Source organism: Coregonus lavaretus, assembly GCF_964263955.1.
Source record: "Coregonus lavaretus genome assembly, contig: HAP1_SCAFFOLD_349, whole genome shotgun sequence".
Taxonomy (NCBI): Eukaryota; Metazoa; Chordata; class Actinopteri; order Salmoniformes; family Salmonidae; genus Coregonus; species Coregonus lavaretus.
This window is the reverse complement of record NW_028164466.1, coordinates 120,004-146,646: the sequence shown is the minus strand read 5'-3', so window position 1 is coordinate 146,646 and position 26,643 is coordinate 120,004. Positions and strand designations below refer to the sequence as shown.

The 26,643-nt window shown below is 41.8% G+C and overlaps 2 protein-coding genes and 1 pseudogene across 4 annotated transcripts; 1 reads left to right on the top strand and 2 right to left on the bottom strand.

Annotated features, from left to right (window-relative positions):
- Nucleotides 1–11,959: 11,959 nt before the first annotated feature.
- On the bottom strand, nucleotides 11,960–16,227 carry LOC311117004 (NADH dehydrogenase [ubiquinone] 1 beta subcomplex subunit 8, mitochondrial-like). The gene is made up of 5 exons (XM_084192011.1): nucleotides 16,105–16,227; nucleotides 15,528–15,654; nucleotides 15,143–15,242; nucleotides 12,747–12,902; nucleotides 11,960–12,132 (listed from the first exon to the last, which is right to left on the bottom strand). Exons 1-5 carry the CDS (start codon nucleotides 16,214–16,216, stop codon nucleotides 12,040–12,042), a joined length of 588 nt encoding a protein of 195 aa, XP_084048137.1. The 5' UTR covers nucleotides 16,217–16,227; the 3' UTR covers nucleotides 11,960–12,039.
- A 1,750-nt stretch (nucleotides 16,228–17,977) lies between these two features.
- LOC311117007 (glutathione peroxidase 1-like) lies at nucleotides 17,978–19,340 on the bottom strand (annotated as a pseudogene). The gene is made up of 5 exons: nucleotides 19,206–19,340; nucleotides 18,931–19,024; nucleotides 18,573–18,703; nucleotides 18,181–18,311; nucleotides 17,978–18,035 (listed from the first exon to the last, which is right to left on the bottom strand). The product of its transcript is annotated as a glutathione peroxidase 1-like (transcript).
- Nucleotides 19,341–20,418: 1,078 nt separating this feature from the next.
- Nucleotides 20,419–26,384, top strand: LOC311117001 (F-box/LRR-repeat protein 15-like). Of its 2 annotated transcripts, XR_014611540.1 has the most exons (7): nucleotides 20,419–20,568; nucleotides 20,858–21,017; nucleotides 21,140–21,642; nucleotides 23,408–23,555; nucleotides 23,839–23,924; nucleotides 25,261–25,314; nucleotides 25,520–26,384. XR_014611540.1 is itself a non-coding variant. In XM_084192009.1 (6 exons), the coding sequence occupies exons 1-5, from the start codon at nucleotides 20,543–20,545 to the stop codon at nucleotides 23,878–23,880; spliced, it is 879 nt and encodes a 292-aa protein (XP_084048135.1). In that variant the 5' UTR covers nucleotides 20,432–20,542; the 3' UTR covers nucleotides 23,881–23,924; nucleotides 25,520–26,384. The 2 variants fall into 2 exon arrangements, 1 of the variants encoding a protein (XP_084048135.1); XM_084192009.1 differs by lacking the exon at nucleotides 25,261–25,314 and having other exon boundaries at nucleotides 20,432–20,568.
- The last annotated feature ends 259 nt before the right edge of the window (nucleotides 26,385–26,643 follow it).

Here is a 26,643-nt window from a genome sequence, read left to right as displayed (position 1 = left end):
GGCTTGTGACCATCCATCTTCCTCTTGATCACATTCCAGAAGTTTTCAATGGGGTTCAGGTCTGGAGATTGGGCTGGCCATGACAGGGTCTTGATCTGGTGGTCCTCCATCCACACCTTGATTGACCTGGCTGTGTGGCATGGCGCATTGTCCTGCTGGAAAAAACAATCCTCAGAGTTGGGGAACAATGTCAGAGCAAAAGGAAGCAAGTCTTCTTCCAGGACAACCTTGTACGTGGCTTGATTCATGCGTCCTTCACAAAGACAAATCTGCCCGATTCCAGCCTTGCTGAAGCACCCCCAGATCATCACCGATCCTCCACCAAATTTCACAGTGGATGCGAGACACTGTGGCTTGTAGGCCTCCGTCTAACCATTAGACGACCAGGTGTTGGGCAAAGCTGAAAATTGGACTCATCAGAGAAGATGACCTTACTCCAGTCCTCTACGGTCCAATCCTTATGGTCTTTTGCAAACCTCAGCCTGGCTCTTCTTTGCTTCTCATTGATGAAGGGCTTTTTTCAAGCTTTGCACGACTTCAGCCCTGCCCCTAGGAGCCTGTTTCGAACCGTCCTCGCCATGCACTTCACTCCAGCTGCCGTTTGCCATTCTTTTTGTAGGTCACTTGATGTCATCCTACGGTTGTTGAGTGACATTCGAATGAGTTGGCGGTCATCCCGGTCAGTAGAGAGTCGTTTTCGCCCTCTGCCGGTCTGTAGCTTTGTTGTCCCCAATGTCTGCTGCTTGACCTTGTTCTTATGAACCGCCATCTTTGACATTTTAAGGATGGAAGCAACCTGACGCTCACTGTATCCCTCTGCCAGTAAAGCCAGAATTGACCCCTTATTTTCCTCACTCAAAACTTTCCTTTTCAACTCTTTTGGCATGGTCAATAGTTATTTTTTGATTAATATTACTTTTGAGGTACTATTAGCACTGTTTTTGCCATCCAGCTGGTCCTATTACAAGAGGATAGTGATGACAACAGCAGTGGTTTTTATACTTTTCCTCGCTAAATAAGATTTGGTTCAGGTGATCACCTAATCAGTACCTAATTCAGTAGAATGAGGTGTGCCTGTGTTGGAATTCAACAGACACTGGAATGGAATGACTGTCATACATGTAGAGATGCTGATTTAAGAAAAATTTGCAGTGGTCTCTTAATTTTTTCCACAGCTGTATATTCTTCTTCTTCTTCTTCTTCAAGGTTTTATTGGCGTACTACATCCCAAAATGTGTATTGCCGCCACCTACTGGGTGGGGTAAAAACAGAGATACTTTAACAAAAAAAAAGATACATATTATTCTCAAAAAAATAAACAAAAGTCCATGTCCTCCTTCACTTGGTAAAATGTACTCAGATCCCTACAAAAGTCCATGTCCTCCTTCACTTGGTAAAATGTACTCAGATCCCTACACAGGCTCTGGGGCCTGAGAGGGGGAAGCATCCTCAGACAGTATTCCCTGCAAAGTCTCAGCCGTGAAATCCTGGAGACCCAATAACTTTTAGCCGCTTTCACAATGATTTCCATTTTCTTAGATTTTTTGTTAGTTTGTCCTGTACAATTAATCACCCCCGCAATAAACGCAACAAAATCCACCTTCTTCACGATTAATAGTTCAGGATCTCTCAACTGACTGTCATCCACAGACTGTTGGGCATCATCCTCTGCCATAGCTTCATCATCTCTACTCGCTGCTTTGACAGTTTTCACTGCCTCTGGTCACCTTCTCGACAGCCCTGATCCTTTCTACTTCGACTTCCTTCACCCAAACAGGGAACTCTGGAACCTGATTCCCATCACAATTGCAACACCGTGCATCCTCAGACTCTTCAACAATGATATGCCGTTTGCAAACACTTGACACGTCATCAAAACTTTACATTTATGAAATTGAAGTTGCTTTTGTACATAAGCTCCCACCGCATATTTCATATATCCCAGCTTTCCATGGGTCGGGAGAACTTCTTCATCAAACATCAATAATACAGAAAGCCTTCCCTCGTCCTTTCCATTCACAGTGCGGGTTAAGCGACGTGAATCAACTATTCCTGGCATGTTCATCTTAAACGATGAAGCCTCAATATCCATAGAGACACCAGATATGACACCTTTTATCAGTGCCCTACACCGATGATCATAGCATTCCACTTCACGCGTCGATAATTTCTACATCCACAGTGCTTTCTCCTTTTGACACACATGAAATCAACATTACATTTACATTTACGTCATTTAGCAGACGCTCTTATCCAGAGCGACTTACAAATTGGTGCATTCACCTCATGATAGCCAGTGGGACAAGCGCTTTACAATTATTATTATTTAAAACATTTTGGGGGGGGTGGGGTAACACCACTCCACTCCTGATCACTCTGACTGACTCCACTTCTCCCAATTCATCCTTCACCATCTTTGTGACCGCAAACTGGTTTCCCCCCCAACAAAACATCCTTGCTCATGAATCGCACTCCAACAAGGAATGAGGCATTATCATACCGAGGCTTATCTTGATTTACAGCTTTAGGCCTTTTAGCTCCATTTTTAGATGTTACAATATTCCACTCCTTTCCTCTAGCTTCACTCGCGCCAACAGAATCAAGCATTACCTCTGCTTCCTCTATTGCTCTCCCACCTCTGGTAAGCAACTCGTGTATATTTGGCCTTGTGTTTTACATTATTGTCCTGCTGAAAGGTGAATGTGTCTCCCAGTGTCTGTTAGAAAGCAGAAAACCAGGTTTTCCTCTAAGATTTAGCCTGTGCTAAGCTTCATTCCATTTTATCCAAAAAAAAAAAAAACTCCCTAGTCCTTGCCGATGACAAGCATACCCAAAACCAACGTTCCCTCTAAACTGTGCGCGTAGGCGGGCGCGCCACTCCCTAGGACTGCCACACAGCCCGCGCAGAGAAGCACCAGATTGAACTTCACTCAACTTTCTAGAGATTTCCCCCGTTAGTTAACACTATCAACGTTTCCCTTTTCTGTGGGAATTGTGATCAAATCAACGCAATATTAGCCACTTTCAATGCAACATACCGAAACAAAACGAACTATGCAAGACTTAGTATGCAATATATTTTTGTTGTAGGCAGAACGCATCAGTGTAGGATTTTATTTAATTGACAAGCGCCACTCAGCCCATACACTACAGACTGGTGAGGCATAACCAATCAGAGCTGCAGTCGGCCTATATGCAAATAGACCGTTGCCATATATGGATCTGTGCCGTTGACTTTGAACTGTGTTTACAGCATGAGTGGTCTCGCGTAGATGCGCTTGTTTTCAGATCAAATCGAGTGCAGTATGTTGCCACGTGTGTACAGTTGTTCATATCCTTTGCTAGTTAGTGAGTTATTAGCCCAGTTATAGATCATTTGTAGTCAGCAATGGGGGAGTGGTTGCTTCCTACACGAGCACAAAACGTATACATTTCTAGACATCTTTGAAAAGCAAGTCAGGTAAAGAGCTTTTTTTTGTCTTGAAGGGGCAGTGTTGTATTTTGAGACAGGCTTGAATAAGCTAAGTAGCCAATAGGCAGAGGGTAGCATAATTTGTCTGATTCTCTGTAATAATGGTATGGGAATAATAATGCATTTTATTTTGTAAAGTGGTTTCTTGTATCAAACAACACAACATTTTCAGTCATCTCAAGTCTAATGGAATGTAGGCCTACATTGAACACCACACATTGGCTGGTCCTGTAGGCTGAATGATAGAACAGCTATTTCCATGTTAAAATGTTACGGATGCATTTTATCCATTGTTTTTGATGGTAGGCCACTCTGGTAGGCCTACATTATGATCAAATAACCACAGTAGCCTACTTGACCACTGTTAAAACTGTAATTTAAAGCTTGGACAGCCTCAGTGTTCAGAGTAAACGCAAAATGGAAGTTGCACAGAATTTTCACAGCATTCAAGTTTGCGCTCAGCAGGCCCAACATTTGCACAGTGCCGAAATTGTTTTGAGGGAACATTGCCCATAACATGATGCAGCAACCACCATGCTTGAAAATATGAAGAGTGGTACTCAGTGATGTATTGTGTTTGTTGGGTTCTATTTTTCTCATAATTGGATCTGTATGTGATGAATAGCTTAGAAGGAATGCATTAATGAGGAGCATAGGTTTGAACTGTACTGATATAAATTGTTTCACATAACAGGCTGTTATTCATGTAAGGAACGTTAGGGGTAGGACAGATAAGACTTGTATTTCTTACAGATACGAACACTCTCTCTTTGTTGTCTGTGAAACCGTCCTTGAACGTGGGTACATGGAGTACAGATTGGAGGGGTGTCTTTTGGGTGCTGACTCCACAGGTTATTATGATAGCAACTTATGCCTGGGAACGGTGGAGCGCCAAGGGGTGGGACTAACCCGTGCACCAACGGATTGGCTGAGTAAAGTCTAAACCACACTCAGTCCTTTACTCTGATTGGCCAACAGAAGAGGTGGGAACTCTCTGTCAGAGTATTTGAGAAAGAACCTGTAAACAATGTTTTAGTTCTCTGAGTGCCCTGCGTGGTATTTCAGTGGACCCGTATATACGAACCTTCATACTTATCATACATACATTTTGCATATAATAAATTAAGCTTGGATTGAAGATCTCATGATTCTTATTCCAATACCAGATTTGAATTACGCAATTTCTAACAATTGGTGACCTCCGACTGTGATCTGGTGGCGGAACTTCGCTGGAATTCATCCAGCCCATTGGACACCGCTGTCGTCGAACTGTGTGTTTCACAAAGTGCCCGGGCTTCTAAAAACACTGGTAAGCAGACACCCATTGTTAAATAACTAAAGATCTGCATATTGGCTTTATCCAAATTAATTTTGTGAAACACCTGTTTGATGTAAGTGAACCCTATTGTACTATAAATAACAATTACAGTATACTATTTCGATTTCATAATATACTATGCAAATGTTTGATACTTGTGATGGTTAAACCCATGGGAGTGCAAACTATGACTAGAGGTTCATAGGTGGCACTTTAAAGCGAATAAACAGTGTGACCTATGGTTAGAGGGTGTGACTCCCATAGGATGTATTTTAAATAAACAGTGTGACCTATGGTTAGAGGGGGTGACTCCCATAAGATGTATTTTAAATAAACAGTGTGACCTATGGTTAGAGGGTGTGACTCCCATAGGATGTATTTTAAATAAACAGTGTGACCTATGGTTAGAGGGTGTGACTCCCATAGGATGTATTTTAAATAAACAGTGTGACCTATGGTTAGAGGGTGTGACTCCCATAGGATGTATTTTAAATAAACAGTGTGACCTATGGTTAGAGGGTGTGACTCCCATAGGATGTATTTTAAATAAACAGTGTGACCTATGGTTAGAGGGTGTGACTCCCATAGGATGTATTTTAAATAAACAGTGTGACCTATGGTTAGAGGGTGTGACTCCCATAGGATGTATTTTAAATAAACAGTGTGACCTATGGTTAGAGGGTGTGACTCCCATAGGATGTATTTTAAATAAACAGTGTGACCTATGGTTAGAGGGTGTGACTCCCATAGGATGTATTTTAAATAAACAGTGTGACCTATGGTTAGAGGGTGTGACTCCCATAGGATGTATTTTAAATAAACAGTGTGACCTATGGTTAGAGGGTGTGACTCCCATAGAAGATATTCTACACAAGTGGTGTGACAGTACGGTTTATGACTTAAAAATCATAGGAAGCATGATAAAAGGTTAGACAGTGTGAGTGTGGTCGTATGAATGAGAGTGTGAATGATAAACCAGTATACCTTGATAGAAAACTAATTGGGAATCAAAGACGTCTGTGCCTGTCCAAACTGTATAATTTGGGGATAACTGTTGGGTTTGTGGTTGCTTAAACCATATAACCCGTTAATAACAATTAGGAACATAAAGCTAAAGTGATGAATGACTAGTGTGACTGAACTGAAACGTTTGAGCTGATATGATTGAACTGTGGCGTTTGGTGTTAGACATAGCATAATACTGGTTTTAGGTGCTTGGGTTGAGGCTTTTTTGTTGATTATTTGATGTAGCGTTTGATGTTTGACCCTGCAAAATACTGGTTAAACAATTAGACTGAAATAATTTGGTTTATCGTTGAAATATAAATATGCACCAGCTTTGACTAATTAGGTGGGAGTGATTTGATTTAAATGGATGGACTAAAGTGCTTTGAATAACGGCAGAATATTGGGAACACTAAAACGAAAGCAGCTCTTCAAAGGAGCCTGCTCCCACCCGAGCACTGGAGAGAGAGTTGCGAGGGGAGGGGCTGGAGAGAGCGAAAGTGTGGCTTTTGGAGCCAGGAAAGACTGGAGTTTGCTGGGAACACCACGGGGTGATTATTTGAGAGGTGCATGTGGGTTTCTGACGAGGGATGAGATGGGTGAGAAAGTAGAGAATATTTACATTTGCATTTTTGGTGATTTGGCAGACGCTCTTGTCCATAGCGACTTGCAGGAGCGATTGGGGTTGAGTGCCTTGCTCGAGGGCACATCGGCAGATTTTTCGCCTGGTCGGCTCGGGGATTGGAACCGGCGACCTCTCGGTTGTTGGCGCGGCGCTCTTGATCACTAAGCTGCCTGCCGCCCCATATGAGTTTAAGGTTGTGGCGTTGTTTGATCATGTGATAAGGTTTAATTGCTAATCGGACCATAACTAATGTGGTTATGGAAGTAATGTATAGGTAGGGGAGAGCCAATAGGGGCCTCCATTGAACTATTATGGTTTATTTGGCATTTCGGTGGCATGATGCGAAGTCAACGGCTGGTGTGGGTGGTGACCGGATGCTACTGAGTATTTAGTTTGGTAATGTTGAATGGACTATTTGTAGCGTGTTTTGGGGTTAAATAGAAAAACTAACTTATTCAATAGGGAATCAAAGGGAGAGAGAGTTTTTTGCTGAGGTGAAAGCTACTGCGATTTTCATTTGGTGACGTCACTTGCTCTATGAACTGGGAGTAGTTACTTTGAGAGCATCGCAGATGGTGTGGAGTGACTGGCGATGTCCCTGGTTCGAACACAGGTAGGGACAGTAGACAAAGCTTTCGCAGTGGGGCTATATACCTAGATTACTGTGTGGATTGAGAAATGTGAAAGGTTGAATTAGATAGCTTAAATAGAAGTATTCTAGAAAAGTCTATGAAAATATGTTATAAGGTTACCATGCGCTCTCCCCGAAGGAGCAAGGGGAGGGTGAGAGACAGTACAGTTCAGATGGTAGGAACATCATTAAATGTATGCTAATCAACGATAGCAAGTATTTGTTTTATTAATTAGGCCATAATCAGAGAGAACAGTTAAATAAATTGAATAGCGAACTGAAATGGTTTAGCGGGAAAATATAAATTTTTGGTACATTTTAGAACGATAATGTATTTTGGTTAAGTGGATGCAAGTGACATTGGCTGTTGTGATGGGGGAATAGCGCCAGCCTGTGGTGGGTTCTGGATTTGTTACATAAACTTATATTTTAAACTAAAGTGATGGAATAGGCTACAATTATAACATTATCAGAAAAAAGACACAATTTAATGTGAAATAGTTATTACAATTATTATCATTGATCCAGTAATGATATAAGGATAGTAGAGGAAGGCAGGGGATTTAATCTCATTTAGGGAAGTTATATTAGGAAGAAAATACCATTAAATGAGGGAACATTTGATGTAACCGTGATTGTATTGGCTAAAAACTCAAATATGACATTTACAGGGGGGACAGGAACAATAGAAGGGGAGACAGATTTTCCTAGGGGGTTGAACAAATAATTGATAATGGATCATTTGAGATGAGATCACATGTAGCTGAGTTAGGGTAATCAATTAAATAATAATTGTATACTCTAGGAATTTTGAGTGGTTTTATAGATTAGTTATGAGGAATTAGATTGATACAAACAATTATTGATGGGTTAAGACTGGGGATATCTGTATCATGTTTTGTGTGTACTCCCATCTTTAGATTATAACCAGGAGAAAGAGATTAGCTCATCTCGTTGGAATGTTGCCAAGGGCTAGGGGAGCAGTAGTGAAGTTAGGCAGTATTTAGGTCATAAAAGTGAGCTACCAAATTAAGGCCTGGCTATTTGTGGTTGTTGTTTTTCAAAATTGGGTTTTTCAAACAAAAAACAACACACCTAGTATGATGTTTATAAAGCCTTGTTGTTTCAATTTTGGGGGGGTTTCAGCAGGTCAAGGGTGATAGGTCTTAGAGGAGCACACAGTGAATTTTATGGAGTTTTTTAGCTTTTGGCTGAGTTTGGGGTATATATGATTTCTTATGAGAATGAATGTCATGAGGACTTAATGAACACTTGGGATAACTAACATTTATGAAATATTTAGAATAATGGTAATGTTTAGTATACTATGGGATTAAACAGTTCGTTAAATGATTTCAATTGCCTCTGAACTCTGTTTTAACATGGAGTTATTTTAAACATCCACACTAGTAAATTCTAAAGGCATGAGAGGAGGACTTTAAGATAGTTTATTTTACTAAGTTGAGGGTAATTTGTAATACTGTGCAAATTGTGAAGAAGATTATAGTTTGGTAATAATATATTTGATTTGAACCATTAAATAACAGAAGACAGAGTGGAGGGATGGCAATTGGATAATGAATTACCAATATTACCTAAGTGATTGTTTAGGTAGGTAAATAATATTAAAATTTAATAGACACATGGGCAAATCATGTGTCAAATGGGGGATGGATGGTATGGTAGGAGATGGTAGGATTAAATAATAAATGTATACGAAGGAGAGGACAAAATACTTAAAGAAAAAAAAAAAGATTAGAAATTGAGAGCTGAACATGTATGTGTGAAGATAGTTTATTAACCACACCCGTATGTCAGAGGTTTTGTGCCCCACAGGTGAACTAAAGGAGAAGGTGACCCACTCTATCTAACCAGGAGACTGAAGCAGGCCTGGCGGGAAAAGCCCTACCAAGTACTGCCTTTGCCAGCAGAATAGCTGAGAGATCCATCTGGGTGCATGTCACTCACTACAAAAAGGTAAACCCAGCTACACCTGACGAACAAACACAGAGTTAGGAGAAAGAACCGATCACCACTAGGGCTCGGGGGTTGGCTCCTTAACGAAGATTCCCTTACCCTGTCTGATCATCCCTGTGTGAGTTCGATAGAAGGTGAAGCAATGGGTTGGCCTCTGGCGTCTGACATGTTCTCAGGGCGAGGGTGGGGATTCACAGGTCTCCCGACGGTAGGTAGCTGTCTGATTGTGGGGGCAATATTCCTAACACACACGGACCCTCCTGTTTCAGCCAGAAGTGGTAGTTAACCTAACACAAGTTGAAAAGGCATAGGAGACAGCTAGACGTAGGGAAAGGGGAAATACTAGGGACTTTAGGGAAGGACATCACCATATGTATGTCACCATGTACATCCTGGGACTATGTAGTTGCTTATACCAAGCGGGGGGGGGATATATCAATCTCCATACACAGTTTAGGGACAGGTGTAGTATTGTGAAAGTAGGGAATTATCAGAAATGGCAGTGCGACCCATATGAGGGTAGGTACTGTCTGAAAGTCTGAATTATGCTAAAACAGATTACAGACCTGACAAGTGAGATATCTTCTTCAACTGGGGCACCCTATAGAGTAAACCTCTCTGAGGGAGGTAGTGAGACAGTGCAAACTATAGACCTGAAGGAAGTAGTACAGATGGAGACGGAGTAAATAGATTTTAACCTGTGGTTGGAATGGATTCAGTATACGGTCTAAAGAGGACTGTTATGCCTGTAGGACAGCCAAACCAAGGTTAACAACTACTCCGTTCCCCTTGACAGGCTTTGACTCTCTGTCAGGTTTATCCTCCATGCAAGCCACCTGGGAATGTGGTGAAAGAGTCTTATGGTAACTTGCACTATCTGTTTCCCCCGATAACAAAGTCATCCCGACCTGGGTTGCCTCAGTTTGAAGTCACAGGGGATTCTTATTGTTTTTCTAGGACTAATAAGATAGGATACAGGGTAGGGCATCTTAGCTCCTGCTTCCACACAGATAATGTCACAACTAAAATAGACCATGACTAAGCTCTCCTCTTTGTTGCAGCCAGAGGATTTTAGGAACCAAAACCAGGCCCGTGCTGACATCTGATGATTGTGTGGTGATAACTGATTGTGAACTCACCTACATACGCAAACAATCAAACGTGTCAGAGACTGGTGAGTTGTCACATAGAAAGTAGGACCTCCTCCTGGGATCCTTTGATGAAAGGATATATATTGATGGGATAGCAGTACCCCGAGGGGTTCCAGAACAATTCAAAGCTAGGAATCAGATCGCAGCTGGGTTTGAATTAAGTATTTTCTGGTGGTCAACAATTAATAAAAATGTAGATTGGATAAATTATATTTAATATAACCAGCAAAAGATGTATTAACCACACTCGTGATGCAATAAAGGGATTAGCTGTGCAGACAGCGGCAACTAGCTTAATGACATGGCAGAATAAAATAGCTTTAGATATGCTTGTGGCTGAGCGGGACGGGGTTTGTGTTCTGTTTGGATATATGTGCTGTACTTTCATCTCCAACAACACAGCACCGGACGGGTCCGTGACCAAAGCGCTTCAGGGACTCACCACGCTGGCGAACGAACTGGCTGAGAACTCTGGTATTGATAGCTCCATAAACGGTTGGTTTGATAACATATTTGGTAAATGGAAAACTATTGTTGTAACTATTCTGGGTGAAGTTATAGCTTCTATGGGTATACTTGTTCTTTGTGGATGTTGTCTTATTTCCTGTGTCTGAGGGTTGGTGAGAAAAGGAGATGGAGAAGGTGGTTTCCAAACAGATGGTGAGATACGGCCCAATCCCGGACTCCGACCTAAGGAATGAAGGATATGACCTACCAGACTTGGAGGAGTGACACTCTAGAGGGTGTCTAAAGGGGGCCAAAATTTACTTCCCTGTTGGTGTTTTATGTTTTAATAATCTTATGTTTTGTGTTCTATTAATCCTGTGTTTTATGCTTTATTAATCAAGTTAACCATTGGGAATGTTTGTCTTTCCTTATGTGAAGGTTTGAAGTGCCTGGGTGACTTGTAGCCAACCGTTTGCAAGTTGGGTGTAGATGGAAGGACTGAAGGCCTTTTATTATCAAATAGTCTATTAATAAAAGTGTCATTCTTTTTGTTTGTATTGTATTTTAATGAGTGACACCCTAGAGGGTGTCAAAAGGGGGATTGTTGGGTTCTATTTTTCTCATAATTGGATCTGTATGTGATGAATAGCTTAGAAGGAATGCATTAATGAGGAGCATAGGTTTGAACTGTACTGATATAAATTGTTTCACATAACAGGCTGTGATTCATGTAAGGAACGTTAGGGGTAGGACAGATAAGACTTGTATTTCTTACAGATACGAACACTCTCTCTTTGTTGTCTGTGAAACTGTCCTTGAACATGGGTACATGGAGTACAGATTGGAGGGGTGTCTTTTGGGTGCTGACTCCACAGGTTATTATGATAGCAACTTATGCCTGGGAACGGTGGAGCGCCAAGGGGTGGGACTAACCCGTGCACCAACGGATTGGCTGAGTAAAGTCTAAACCACACTCAGTCCTTTACTCTGATTGGCCAACAGAAGAGGTGGGAACTCTCTGTCAGAGTATTTGAGAAAGAACCTGTAAACAATGTTTTAGTTCTCTGAGTGCCCTGCGTGGTATTTCAGTGGACCCGTATATACAAACCTTCATACTTATCATACATACATTTTGCATATAATAAATTAAGCTTGGATTGAAGATCTCATGATTCTTATTCCAATACCAGATTTGAATTACGCATGTTGGATTTGCTCCAAACATAACGCTTTGTATTCAGGATATTCTTTTGTATTCAAGTTTGAATGGCTTTTCCATCTTAAAAGGGTTTTAGAAGGAGTAGCGTTCCAAAGAATAAAGATACAGGTCAAAGATTGGGAGTGTGACTGAGGAAGTCACACTAATAATGATTTATTACAGACAGAAATATACACATTTAGAGAAGCAGATATTTAAATGTTAAAATGTTTGACTTCTTCAGGTTGTTTCTCGGGATCCCCTCCTCTCTCTAAGTGCAGGCTGCTGTAAGGGTATTGTTTCGGTGCCTGGAATAGAGAACAGGGATTACCTAACAGGGGGCATCAGACAGGATCTACCTGTTCACCTTTCCTACAGAAGAGGACATTTGATTTTTTGGGGGGGTTTCTTTAACAGGTGTTTGGTGACTATGTGTGTGAGAAAGGTGCACAATGGCCTTCAAGAAATACCAGAGAGCCATCATAATAAGGAAATGAAATAGGAAAATATAGTGGAATATGATAATTGTTCTTCAGTTACCAATGCATGTCTTCTCTCTATTGAATTGGTAGCAAGGCTAGGAAACAATGAAAAAACACTAACAGCAGTAGCACCATCTCCAACTCAGTGTACACCCGTCATTAAAATGTATTCAAAGGATCAGATCTGTTGCTCCAACTTAAATCCAATTTTTGTGTCCACGGGACACATATGAGGGGTAGACCCAAAGGCTGTTATTGGACAAGTCCTTTTCAATTCCAGATGTCATAGTAAAAGGTCTTGAGATACCAAAATGGAAAGGGTTTCAATACAACAGGAAAGCATATATTTATATTAACTTCTGGTCTGTGACACCTTAGGGGTTACACCAGCGATTACAACCGAGACAAAGACTGTGATGCTTTCTCATTGCAATACTTACCACAGGCTGGTAAGATGGAAACTTCTCCCCAAGGTAGAACATCAGCAGCATGAATCCAACGAAACCAAACAGATGTTTGCACATCGTGTGCCAGTCAACAGGGCTGGGCGACGTGTCCACTCGATTCCTGATGAACATGTCAAAATCCCAGTGGATCTAGAAAGATAAAATGCAACAGGTGAGAAACCACTGAATGAGTAAGGGAAATACATGCGCAATGAGCAAATGATGATTAATAGCTTACACACATTGACGTAATGCCATTAAAATGTTTACGTACATAAATGTACAGTTACAGAAATCAAGTGGTGTACTGTGAACAATATATAGTAGGGCTGTGACGATACCAGTATTGCAATATTTTATGGCAAAAAATGTACACGAAGCAGCTCAAACTCGTTGGTACTTTAAAAACCTGCTGTATGTAAAATATTGTGTGCTATAGCTTGGGAAATAAATGTGACTCTGGATGACAACATTAGGGCTGTTTTCCAAAAGAACTTAATCCACTTCATGTTTTGTTTTCTTGCCACGATACTAAACGAGTTTTGGGATACTGGTATCGTCCCCGACCTAATATATAGTCTTAGTCAGTCGTGTTGTCACGATACTAAACGAGTTTTGGGATACTGGTATCGTCCCCGACCTAATATATAGTCTTAGTCAGTCGTGTTGTCACGATACTAAACGAGTTTTGGGATACTGGTATCGTCACCGACCTAATATATAGTCTTAGTCAGTCGTGTTGTCACGATACTTGTAGGCATGATTTTTTTTTATATATAGATACACACTGAAAAAGAAATATTAAACAACATGCAACAATAAAATATTTTATTAAGTTACAGTTCATAAGGAAATCTGTCAATTGAAATAAATTCATTAGGCCATAATCTATGGATTTCACATGACTGGGAATACAGATATGCATCTGTTGGTCACAGATACCTTTAACAAAAAAAGGTAGTGGCGTGGATCAGAAAACCAGTCAGTATCTGGTGAGACCACCATTTGCCTCATGCAGCGCGACACAGCCCCTTCGCATTGAGTTGATCAGGCTGTTGATTGTGGCCTGTGGAATGTTGTCCCACTCCTCTTCAATGGCTGTGCGAAGTTACTGGCTATTGGCAGGAACTGGAACACGCTGTTGTACACGTCGATCCAGTGCATCCCAAACATGCTCAATGGGTGTCATGTCTGGTGAGTATGCAGGCCATGGAAGAACTGGGACATCTTCAGCTTCCAGAAATTGTGTACAGATCCTTGAGACATGGGCTGTGCTGAAACGTGAGGTGATGGCGGCGGATGAATGGCACGACAATGGGCCTCAGGATCGCATCACGGTATCTCTGTGCATTCAAAACGGCCATCAATAAAATGCAATTGTGTTCATTGTCCGTAGCTTATGCCTGCCTGCCCATACCCCCACCCATGGGGCACTCTGTTCACAACGTTGACATCAGCAAACCGCTCGCCCACACGACGCCATCTGCCCGGTACAGTTGAAACCGATATTCACCCGTGAAGAGCACACTTCTTCAGTGTGCCAGTGGCCATCGGAAGTGAGCATTTGCCCACTGAAGTCAGTTACGACACCAAACTGCAGTCAGGTTAAGACTCTGAGGACGACAAGCACGCAGATGAGCTTCCCTGAGACGGTTTCTGACAGCTTGTGTAGAAATTCTTTGGTTATGCAAACCCCCAGTTTTCATCAGCTGTCCGGGTCGCTGGCCAACATTCAATTATCTGGCAACAGCTCTGGTGGACATTCCTGCAGTCAGCATGCCAATTGCACGCTCCCTCAAAACTTGAGACATCTGTGGCATTGTGTTGTGTGACAATACTGCACATTTTAGTGGCCTTTTATTGTCCACAGCACAAGGTGCATCTGTGTAATGATCATGCTGTTTAATCAGCTTCTTGATATGACATGTCAGGTGGCTGGATTATCTTGGCAAAGGAGAAATGCTCACTGACAGATATAAACCAATGTGTGTAACAAAATTTGAAAAATAAGCTTTTTGTGCATATGGAACATTTCTGTGATCTTTTATTTCAGCTCGTGAAACATGGGACCAACATTTTACATGTTTCGTTTATATTTTTGCTCAGTGTAAGTATTGTGAGAGTGGAGACTGTATCGTCACTATTAGTCAGTCAGTGTATAGAAATATACCCCATCTTACCACCTCTCCCCAGTTCCTCCTCCATCTTACCACCTCTCCCCAGTTCCTCCTCCATCTTACCACCTCTCCCCAGTTCCTCCTCCATCTTACCACCTCTCCCCAGTTCCTCCTCCATCTTACCACCTCTCCCTAGGTCCTCCCCCATCTTACCACCTCTCCCCAGTTCCACCTCCATCTTACCACCTCTCCCCAGTTCCTCCCCCATCTTACCGGCTCTCCCCAGTTCCTCCTCAGGTCAGGGTGGTCCCAGGAATACCAGGGGTCTCTCTCATGCTGGGATCTGTCTGGCAATTTTGGATAGTCTCCATACCTACAGAAACACAATACAACAGGAAAACAGTCCATAGGTGAATAACCTTAGGTAATGCAGAAATCAGGAAATGTTAAAACTCCTATTGCTGTCCAATATTGGCTCTCATACCCTATATAGTGCATCCCATAGGGATATCAGTGAGTTCAACCCACAGGTTGAATTACCAAATCAATTTGCTAGTTGTTTGGCAAAGAAACATAGCTCCTGCTGTGATGGGGTGGTTATAGAGGAAAGGAAAACAATGGCGTGTCCTTCCTTCTCCATGGTACCCAGCTTCCTTACCCCTCGCCATTATCGGGGATTGGTTCATAATCCTCCACCCTCATGTTGTACTTCTTTGCTGCTGCTGCTCTCTCCTCGGGAGTCTTGGGGTATGGACCTGGCAGCATGCCCTTGGAAGGTCCAGAGGCTATACAACATTTGGAAATTAGTCAATACAGTACCATTTATCCCTATGATCAACCAGAGTGTGATTGTCAGCTAGCTAAGTAGCCGTTTGAGAGTAACGTTAGGAATTGAACAAACAAAAAAACTACCTAGCGTAGTTAGCACAAGTTATCCAAAGACAGTAACGTTGGCTGGCTAGGTAAACGTTTATGGGATCATCTAGCCTCATATTTTATCGTAGATAGCTAGCTACATGGCATATTATTATTATTACATACTACTGAATAAAGCTTGTACTGACGTTAGTAAACAACTGAACGAGATGCAGCTCTGTTGTTAGCAAGCTAGGCTAGGTCAAGGTTAGCGAAACTCTGCCTTGCATGTTCTAACTTCCATTCCAACTTGATGCAGGCATTTTGCATTTGTACAACGATATCGCAGAAAGAAAAGAAAAAAAGATCCATGAACCAACCTGCTCTGACTTGGGAGAGAAGCGCCGAGAAGCCTGGCCGTTTCCCATTGGAAAGAGCTCGAGCCCAATTTCTGAAACCCACCGCAGCCATGTTCAGTGGTCGCGGTGACATTGAACAGTGAAATACGCATGCGTACCGTGATAACTACCGGAAAATCAAATGTTGATTTTTTTATATTTTCTTCTTCTGGATTTGGTGGGCGGATCGCATCCAACTTGTACGTGCATACACCGCCACCTACTGCACTGAAGTGATAGGCCAGTCACAGCCAACCTATATTACATTCTCTTAATTAGTCCTGTTCCTCTAAGAAAGTGAAATATAGCTCTAGACAACACCGCCTACACTCATTAAAAACCCACTACGGTCAAATACTTTGACCGTATTTGCTCCTGCACCATGCCAACGGCCTGGGAGGACGGGACACCACCCCTCAACACACCCTGTAACTCTTCTGAAGTCAAATCTCGTATACCCAAATACATCTCTGCATAAACATTGCACCTGAAACAACGCAGTGGATTCGCCACTAAAGCTCTAACAGGTTAACTGATATATCCTAACATGACTTTGTCGGGTAAAGACTCTGACTCAAAAGGCCTGACAGTGACTCCTCTGTTTCACCACCCTCCCCACCGGGTCTGCGACGCACCAAACGGCGGACGTCACAAACACCAGGAATCCTCAACTTCAATTGCTCCATCTCCACACGTATCGCTACCCCAGAAATCACTCCTTTCAATAGTGCCCTGTTCCTAAGAGCAAAGCAAGAAACAGATCTTGACCGAAGTTACGTGACACAGAGCACCTGCTCCCTCTTATCAGAAGAGACACAAACAAATATCACAAGTCCACTACAGGTTACCTTCACTCATTCAACTGCCCCCAACTCCTTTCTCACCCACCCTGAAACCACAAATGGACCCGACAAAAGGCAAGGGTCCACTTTCTCCAAAAATGTCACTCCTACTGGACCAGATTCTTCTTTATCATGTCCAAACTCGGTGGTCCTCACCGCAGGTACTTCATCCTCAACCTCGTCAGGTTCCATCTCTGAGCTACTGGAGGACATATCCCTCTTTTTGCACTTGACGCCAACTTTCCTGATCACACCTGCCACCACATTTAATTCAACCTCACTGTCGTCACGTTCAATTTCCTTCTGTAGCTTTTCCAGAGGTTCTGTGCTATCCTCCATTCCATATTCACTCAAAACATGTTCCACTTTTCTCATTTTTTGATTGTCTGACATCTTATCACCTTAAAAAAATGGGTATTTTTTTCTGAATAGCAGTCTCTTTGATCAGAAAAACGTCAAAGTATAGAAATGTCAAACATAAAACTATCCAAATCATGAATTGTATTTTATCATCACACATCCATAAAGTGCTCAGTTAAATTGTGTATATTCTTTATGTATGGTATATCATTCCATACAAGCAGGTTTGAGTTTCTATGAGTCTGGAGACTCGGTTTTTCCCCTACTGTAGCCTACAAATAATGTTTTAACAATGTTAAACAATAAAAATGGACAACTTATTTTAAGATTTCAGGCAAAATATTTATTCACTTCCTCTGTTTTGCAACAATAACAAAGGGAGTAGTTACATTGAGAGCATGCTGATTACATGCCTACTGATCACCAACAAGGGCTGGAGGGATCTGATACTCTGATAGGCCTACTGATCACCAACAAGGGCTGGAGGGATCTGATACTCTGAGTGAATGCACTGAAACTCAGAGTCCTTCTCCCTGCTCCATCAGATCCAGCTCAGCTGCATTTAGTCTGCATTTACTGAGAGATCGTCACTCTTCCTCTGCTGGCGAAGGACCCACTTTCTTGACAGCCATAAAGGGAACAGATGGCTCCATTTATAGAAGGCTTGCGATGTCTTTCTCCACGATCTCAGGAGGGCCATGAAGTTCATAACTGGGGAAAAGGAGAGGCCATTATAAAGTATTTTCAAATCTTGTTATTTGTAAACGAATTAACGAATGAATTATATGAATGCATGATTGATACATTTATTATACTGTCAAGTCATTTTTTCTTCTTCTTCGTGTGATTAACTTACCGTCTGAAAGGCACCCCTTTAGAATCGATTAGAAACTTCTCAAAGTTCCAGCGAATGTCATTGACTTTGATGGGTGACCAGTATAACTTCTTTATATCTCCTATGACAGGGTTCACATAGGGCAAAGACTCCTGTTGTAGAAGACATGAACAAAAGCTTTTAGTGAGGTCTGGAAGTCCATAAGGTATTCAACTTGACCCTAGAGTGAGGTACATAATAGTGCATAAGGACATGTCAAATATTCTACCACGTAGCCATCAATCTAGTTTGATGTGTGACTGTGCTAGTCCATTAAACATTTATGCTAGTATGAAAAATGTATGTACTCACTAAAAAACTGTAAGTCGCTCTGGATAAGAGCGTCTGCTAAATGACTAAAATGTAAAATGTACCTTGAGATAGGCGAAAAGAGGTTCTTCATTCAACCCGTTGACCTCGATCTTGCCAAACACAGGGAACTTGGGGACAAACCCCCCACCTGGCCTTACATACTTGAGAAGGTTGAGGGTTTCATGATTTCCCTCTGAAGACACAACAACAACAAATACAACAGAACAGTAAGCTTATTAGTTCTGAAACAGAGACATTTAAAAAACAAAATGGTCTCGTCATCGTTGTTCCACATGACAAACAAGCATACTATGGTCCTACACATGAGTGTTTTGATACTTAGCATTACTCCTGGAGACAAAGTAGGCCTATAAGTTACAACAGATCAAAAACACTTATTGTTATTTCAAAAAGACTTACCAGGTGCCTGAAGACCAAACTGATTGCAGGAGAATCCCAGGACAGTGAAGTTGAGGTCACCAAACATTTCCATGAGTGCATTCATTCTGTGGTACTGTTGGATGACCCACAGAATTAGAACACCACCTCAACATTCCCCTTGGAGAACAAAAACATTCCCCTTGGACTGACTGTAAAATATCTCTAATACTACAACACAATTAGGCCTATGTTCGCTGACCAGCATTAGGCTTTTAGCCTGTATAGGCTAGCACCATGAATCATCATTAGCCTACCTCCTCTATTGTTGACCCTCAGAAGGTGGCCATGTTGACAACGAGGAGCACCATGCCCCTGTAGTCACTGAGAGGAACGCTCTGACCGTCCAAGGTCTCAGCGCTGAAATCATAGATTGATTTAATGCACGCCATTATAGGATATACTTCTTATTTTAGCTTGTAGCCTATATCCAGAGCAGGCAGTCAGGAGTGGGTATTCACTCAGCCACCCTGTTGGTCTTCCTCATTCAGGGAACCATAACTCTAGGCTCAGCAATTGTTCAGCATGGTTGACTCCATTGTGTCCCTGCCTGCTAAAAGGTGAATTGACAGGATGGTTATTTGTTCAGCAGTTTGCATGGGTATGCAGATCCTGTTAGTGACAGTTAGTCATTGGTTTCCTCTCATTTTTCCACTTGACAGGTATGTAGAAAAGCTATGCATCTATTGGAAATACTGTAGAACCATAGTAAACTAATATTGGTGCTGTTCCTGGGGGTCACTATAGAATAGTCCTCTGTAGCTCAATTGGTAGAGCATGGCGCTTGTAATGCCAGGGTAGTGGGTTCGATCCCTGGGACCACCCATACGTAAAAATTTATGCACACATGACTGTAAGTCGCTTTGGATAAAAGCGTCTGCTAAATGGCATATTATTATTATTATTATAATAGATTATCTATTTTACAATATAAAGAACTATATGGTCAGATTATTGATTATTTTGTACATGGTAGAGAATTAAGTATGATCATCATAACCAAAGCTTAAATGGAATTGGATATTTCATTAATTGAGCCTATTGGTTATTACTGTGTCCAAGCTTGGCCTATACATTTTGTTTTCCATACATAATAAATTGCATTTGTAGAACGATTTTCATTTATTGACATGAATCAAAGCTCTTCACATTGTGAGCCACCATTGGATAATAAAATAATTCCTTCTGATAAAGAACTGATCAAGTCATTCCTTAAACTGACAGTGAGTGCGTATCGGTAAAATGCACATGCGTAGAATGTCACTTGGATCCTAATTTTACTTCATAACGTTCGGTCGTAAATTTGTACCAAAACATTGCACATAATTGTCAAAGACCATCAATAATCATTCCAATGTATCATTTTTTCTCAGCTGTATTTATCCTAAAACAAACACATTTACTGTGATATAGAGTCACTATTCCTGCGCAGAGAGGTTGACTGTGCATTCTGGAACATACCCAGTGTTCGAACCCGGAAGTTCGGGAATACAGCCCAAAAAGCTGAGCTAGAAAGCTTCAACCAAGGCTCACAAGATAGCTACATGTACAACGACAGTTTGTTAGCTATCTCGCATATTTCTGTGGATTCAAAATGGATGCGGAAACAGAGTGTTGCAAGTATGTATTTTGTAAGCACACATGTATTTTTGTTTACAATAAAAAAGTGTCAGCGGAGCTAGCTAACCGTTAGCTACCGTAGCTTGCTACGGCAGTTGGAGAATGCATGCCCTGCCCTGTCTTGCAGAATCATCACATCATTCCTTATGGTTGAGCGAGCTAGCTAACGTATTTAGCCATCAATCTAGTTTGTAGAGCTAGTTCAAACGCGAGGCAGACGTTGCTGTGTGACTGTGCTAGTCCATTAACTTGTTCATCATTTGATCAAGTTTTAAATGTCTGTTGGCAGATGTCACCTCTTGGATTTGCCCTGGGAGGATGTGCTGGTAACACACATCTTCTGCTACCTGCCATTACGCCAGCTGGTGCGGCTACAGAGAGTGAGCAAGCAGTTCTATGCCCTCATCCAGGTGTACCTGGCCAACTGTCGCATCTTTGACCTCACACAGGTAGGCCACACACTATCCATTCTATTTAGTCCAGGATTTCCTTAAAGTTTCTTGTACTGAAATGCTCATACACTATTTAGCCTAATACCCAGTTTACAATCACACTCCTGTAATGTTCCCAGATCGGGCCCAGCCTTCCCAAGGAGGCATTCAGCAACATACTAAGGGACAACAAAGTCCTTCAGAACTTGTCCGTCCAGAACTGCTCCGATTGGGTGACGGACAAGGAGCTGCTGCCTGTGATTGGCCAGAACCAGCACCTGCTGAGAGTGGACATGAGGGGGTGTGACCGGCTGACCCGTCACTCTTTAGTAGCCGTGTCGTTGAGCTGCACACACCTGGAGTACCTAGTCCTGGCCCACTGTGAGTGGGTGGACAGCCTGTCCATACGCAGCCTGGCGGACCACTGTGGGGGCCTGAGGTCCATCGACCTGACCGCCTGCCGCCAGCTCAAAGACGAGGCCATCTGTTATCTATCCAAGAAGTGTGTGAAGATGAGGTCGCTGTCTGTGGCGGTCAACGCCAACATTACAGACGTGTCTGTGGAGGAAGTGGCCAAGAACTGCAGGGATCTGGAACAGCTAGACCTGACAGGCTGCCTGAGGGTTAGGAACAACTCCATCAGGTGCTGTTGTTTTGATACACTGACTGCTCAAATGATTGGTATCATCTCTGTGTGTGTGTGTGTGTGTGTGTGTGTGTGTATTTTGCTAATGTAGGTTATCTATATACTAGTCAGGTTTATATACTATTTAGGTTCTAGTCAGGTTCATATACTAGTCAGGTTCATATACTAGTCAGGTTCATATACTAGTCAGGTTCATATACTAGTCAGGTTCATATACTAGTCAGGTTTATATACTAGTCAGGTTCATATACTAATCAGGTTCTAGTCAGGTTCATATACTAGTCAGGTTCAGATACTAGTCAGGTTCATATACTAGTCAGGTTTATATACTAGTCAGGTTCAGATACTAGTCAGGTTCATATACTAGTCAGGTTCATATACTAGTCAGGTTCATATACTAGTCAGGTTCTAGTCAGGTTTATATACTAGTCAGGTTCATATACTAGTCAGGTTCTAGTCAGGTTTATATACTAGTCAGGTTCATATACTAGTCAGGTTCTAGTCAGGTTCAGATACTAGTCAGGTTCAGATACTAGTCAGGTTTATATACTAGTCAGGTTTGTATACTAGTCAGGTTTATATACTAGTCAGGTTTATATACTAGTCAGGTTTATATACTAGTCAGGTTTATATACTAGTCAGGTTCAGATACTTGTCAGGTTCATATACTAGTCAGGTTGTAGTCAGGTGTATATACTAGGCAGGTTCATATACTAGTCAGGTTTATATACTAGTCAGGTTCATATACTAGTCAGGTTTATATACTAGTCAGGTTTATATACTAGTCAGGTTTATATACTAGTCAGGTTCAGATACTTGTCAGGTTCATATACTAGTCAGGTTGTAGTCAGGTGTATATACTAGTCAGGTTCTAGTCAGGTTTATATACTAGTCAGGTTTATATACTAGTCAGGTTTATATACTAGTCAGGTTCATATACTAGTCAGGTTTATATACTAGTCAGGTTAATATACTAGTCAGGTTTATATACTAGTCAGGTTTATATACTAGTCAGGTTTATATACTAGTCAGGTTCATATACTAGTCAGGTTCATATACTAGTCAGGTTCAGATACTTGTCAGGTTCATATACTAGTCAGGTTTATATACTAGTCAGGTTTATATACTAGTCAGGTTCATATACTAGTCAGGTTCATATACTAGTCAGGTTTATATACTAGTCAGGTTTATATACTAGTCAGGCTCATATACTAGTCAGGTTAATATACTAGTCAGGTCCCATGTAGCTCAGTTTGTAGAGCATGGCGTTTGCAACGCCAGGGTTGTGGGTTCGATTCCCACGGGGGTCCAGTATGGTTCATATGCTAGTCAGGTTCATATGCTAGTCAGGTTCATATGCTAGTCAGGTTCATTTTGTCACTGTTATTCTACTGTCATGTTCCACCTGTATGTCTCGCTCTGGGCTGACACTTTTTGGGTGCAAAACCCACAGTGTTTTACTGTGACATGTTTTAGATCTGCAGTGGCACATCCTCAGTGGCACACCTGTAAGAACCATGTTCATGCTGTGTTTGTCCGACTCTGCAGTCCAGGACGGTTGCAGACTATGTCCTGCTCCGGCTTGCTTTGGATGAAGGGGAGTGGCACTCTACTTTGATATTCACTGGTAATCCTGTCCTTACACCTTTTGGTCCTCTGTGTGTGTGTGTGTGTGTGTGTGTGTTTGTGTGTGTGTGTGTGTGTGTGTGCGTGCGTGTGTGTGTGCGTGTGTGTGTGTGTGTGTGCGCGTGCGCGTGCGCAGGACTGTTGCAGAGTACTGCCCCAAGCTGCAGTCTCTGAAGGTGAACCACTGTCACAACGTGACTGAGTCCAGTCTGGACCCCCTGCGGAAGAGGAATGTAGAGATCGATGTGGAGCCACCACTACAGAGGGCCCTTGTGCTGCTGCAGGTATGAGGGCGGAGGACACGCTCATGTACAATTATTACTGTCATTTAGAAAATCACAATTAGTGTATAATAATAATAATAATCACATATCACCCACACAGTTTTACCACTTGGAAGAACATCCGGTACCCTATACATTTAATGTGAATGGCTGAACACACGCGTTGTCTTGTATTGTTTCACTGAGGCATTGATAAAAGCAATTGTACTGCAAGGACCATACAAACCAAAAAGTCAGTCTGAAATATGTATTGTTGTCTGTCTATCCCTTGGTGCTACTGCAGGATGTGGTGGGGTTCGCTCCCTTCATCAACCTCCAGATCTAGGCTAAGGAACATCTGTATTCTTCCATCCAACCAACTGGAAACGGGTAGGCTAGCTAGGCTAATGAACATCTGTATTCCTCCATCCAACCAACTGGAGACAGGTAGGCTAGCTAGGCTAAGGAACATCTGTATTCCTCCATCCAACCAATTGGAAACGGGTAGGCTAGCTAGGCTAACGAACATCTGTATTCCTCCATCCAACAGACTGGAAACGGGTAGGCTAGCTAGGCTAACGAACATCTGTATTCCTCCATCCAACCAACTGGAGACAGGTAGGCTAGCTAGGCTAAGGAACATCTGTATTCCTCCATCCAACCAACTGGAAACAGGTAGGCTAGCTAGGCTAACGAACATCTGTATTCCTCCATCCAACAGACTGGAAACAGGTAGGCTAGCTAGGCTAAGGAACATCTGTATTCCTCCATCCAACCAACTGGAAACAGGTAGGCTAGCTAGGCTAAGGAACATCTGTATTCCTCCATCCAACCAACTGGAAACAGGTAGGCTAGCTAGGCTAAGGAACATCTGTATTCCTCCATCCAACCAACTGGAGACAGGTAGGCTAGCTAGGCTAACGAACATCTGTATTCCTCCATCCAACCAACTGGAAACAGGTAGGCTAGCTAGGCTAACGAACATCTGTATTCCTCCATCCAACAGACTGGAAACGGGTAGGCTAGCTAGGCTAACGAACATCTGTATTCCTCCATCCAACCAACTGGAAACAGGTAGGCTAGCTAGGCTAACGAACATCTGTATTCCTCCATCCAACCAACTGGAAACAGGTAGGCTAGCTAGGCTAATGAACATCTGTATTCCTCCATCCAACCAACTGGAAACAGGTAGGCTAGCTAGGCTAATGAACATCTGTATTCCTCCATCCAACCAACTGGAAACGGGTAGGCTAGCTAGGCTAATGAACATCTGTATTCCTCCATCCAACCAACTGGAAACGGGTAGGCTAGCTAGCTAGCGCTTCTCCGAAATATTTGAAGCTTTTTGATCTAAATAGCTGTTTATTTTGCAAGTGTGTGCCTATGTATTCATGCAGTATAAATGTTATGTAACTACACATTTCCTGAAGTGTGCACTCGTTCACTTCTCCCTACCTCATCCCCATATTGTTATTTATTTTGCTAATTTGCACCCCAGTATCTCTATTTGCACATCATCTCTTGCACATCTATCATTCCAGTGTTAATACTAATTGTAATTATTTTGCACTATAGCCTATTTATTGCCTTACCTCCATAACTTGCTACATTTGCACACACTGTATATATATTTTCTGTTGTATTTTTGACATTATGTTTTGTTTATCCCCATATGTAACTCTGTGTTGTTGTTTTTAATCGCACTGCTTTGCTTTATCTTGGCCAGGTCGCAGTTGTAAATGAGAACTTGTTCTCAACTGGCTTACCTGGTTAAATAAAGGTGAAATAAAAATAAAATAAAAATAAATATATTTAAAATTATTGGGATAGGTGTAGGTATGTGCTAGACAGAGTTTCCACAATATGTATTATACCAGTAATTACCAGTAAATGCAGTGCATGCTTAGGGAGAAAGGATAGATTATTGGACACTATTGTAATGTTCTGCAGTCTATGTAACCAGCTTCATTGTTTTTATTTTGCAGGTTTTCCTCCACTAGGAGAATGACCTGTTTCAATTGAAACACACCCTGTGTGCTGGGACATCAATTAAAGCAATGCAAGGACAAGCGGTTAACGGATGTATATGGGAAATATATTGTGGAACTTGTCTCTAAGTTATTCCAGTGGTAGGCCTATCGTAGTCTGGTTGTCAGTCTGTTTAGCTAACAGTTGACAGCTCTCTGACTTGCTGGAGGACCCAGTGTTACACCTCCTCACAGTAATATTTTGGGTTCAAGTCTGTTTAGCTAACATTCCATTACTTGTACTCCATGTCATGTGCCACGGAGTACAAAAGAGTGGAATGTTAGCTGTACAGACTTGAACCCAGACCAGGTCTACCATATTCTGGGGAGAAAATATCTCTTTTTGAGTTGATGTTGCAGATTATAATTATGCCCTTATGAAAAGACTGAAGGAAGCCATGCACTTTTTTTTAGTAACGCTGTCTAGGAGTCAGAAAGATTCCTGCGGTATTTCTTTGTGTCTTATCACACTCTAACAACACTAGATGTTCTTGTGATCTATAGCTTTTTAAAAAGGGCCATTCCAACCAAAGGAGAAGACATTGTAACTGTAAGAGCGTGTTGTTGAGTTTGTGTGTGTTTATTGACATGTTACTCTGCTAATTGGATGATACGTACACCGCTAAATGTTTCATTCAGATTAGCAAGGTAAACTTTTTATATTAGGTAGGTAAACGTTTTATAGCGTGTGTTTGCATTGACCTCACATTGACTGAAACTATGCTCTTCTTACAATATCCTTTTTAATGGTAGTTCAGCTGATCAGTTCATGCCCGGCCCGCCATTGTAAAAATGTCATGTTATAAAAATCTGGATGCCATGATCTTGGAATCCTCCTTTTGTCTGTTTTACTTTAGGAAATCTCGTTTTCGATTTGAACGTCTGAAAACATGTAGGCCTAGTTGTAAAACTACATTAGTTCAATAAAGCTTTCTCATACGGAATGCTATGAGGGAGGACACATTTCCGTTGGTTTTTTAATAGTCACATATTACAATCACAGTTCTACATCTTGGAGGAAACATGAGAAGAACATGCAGAGTAAAGTACATTTAATGTGATTGGCTGAACACCCACATTGG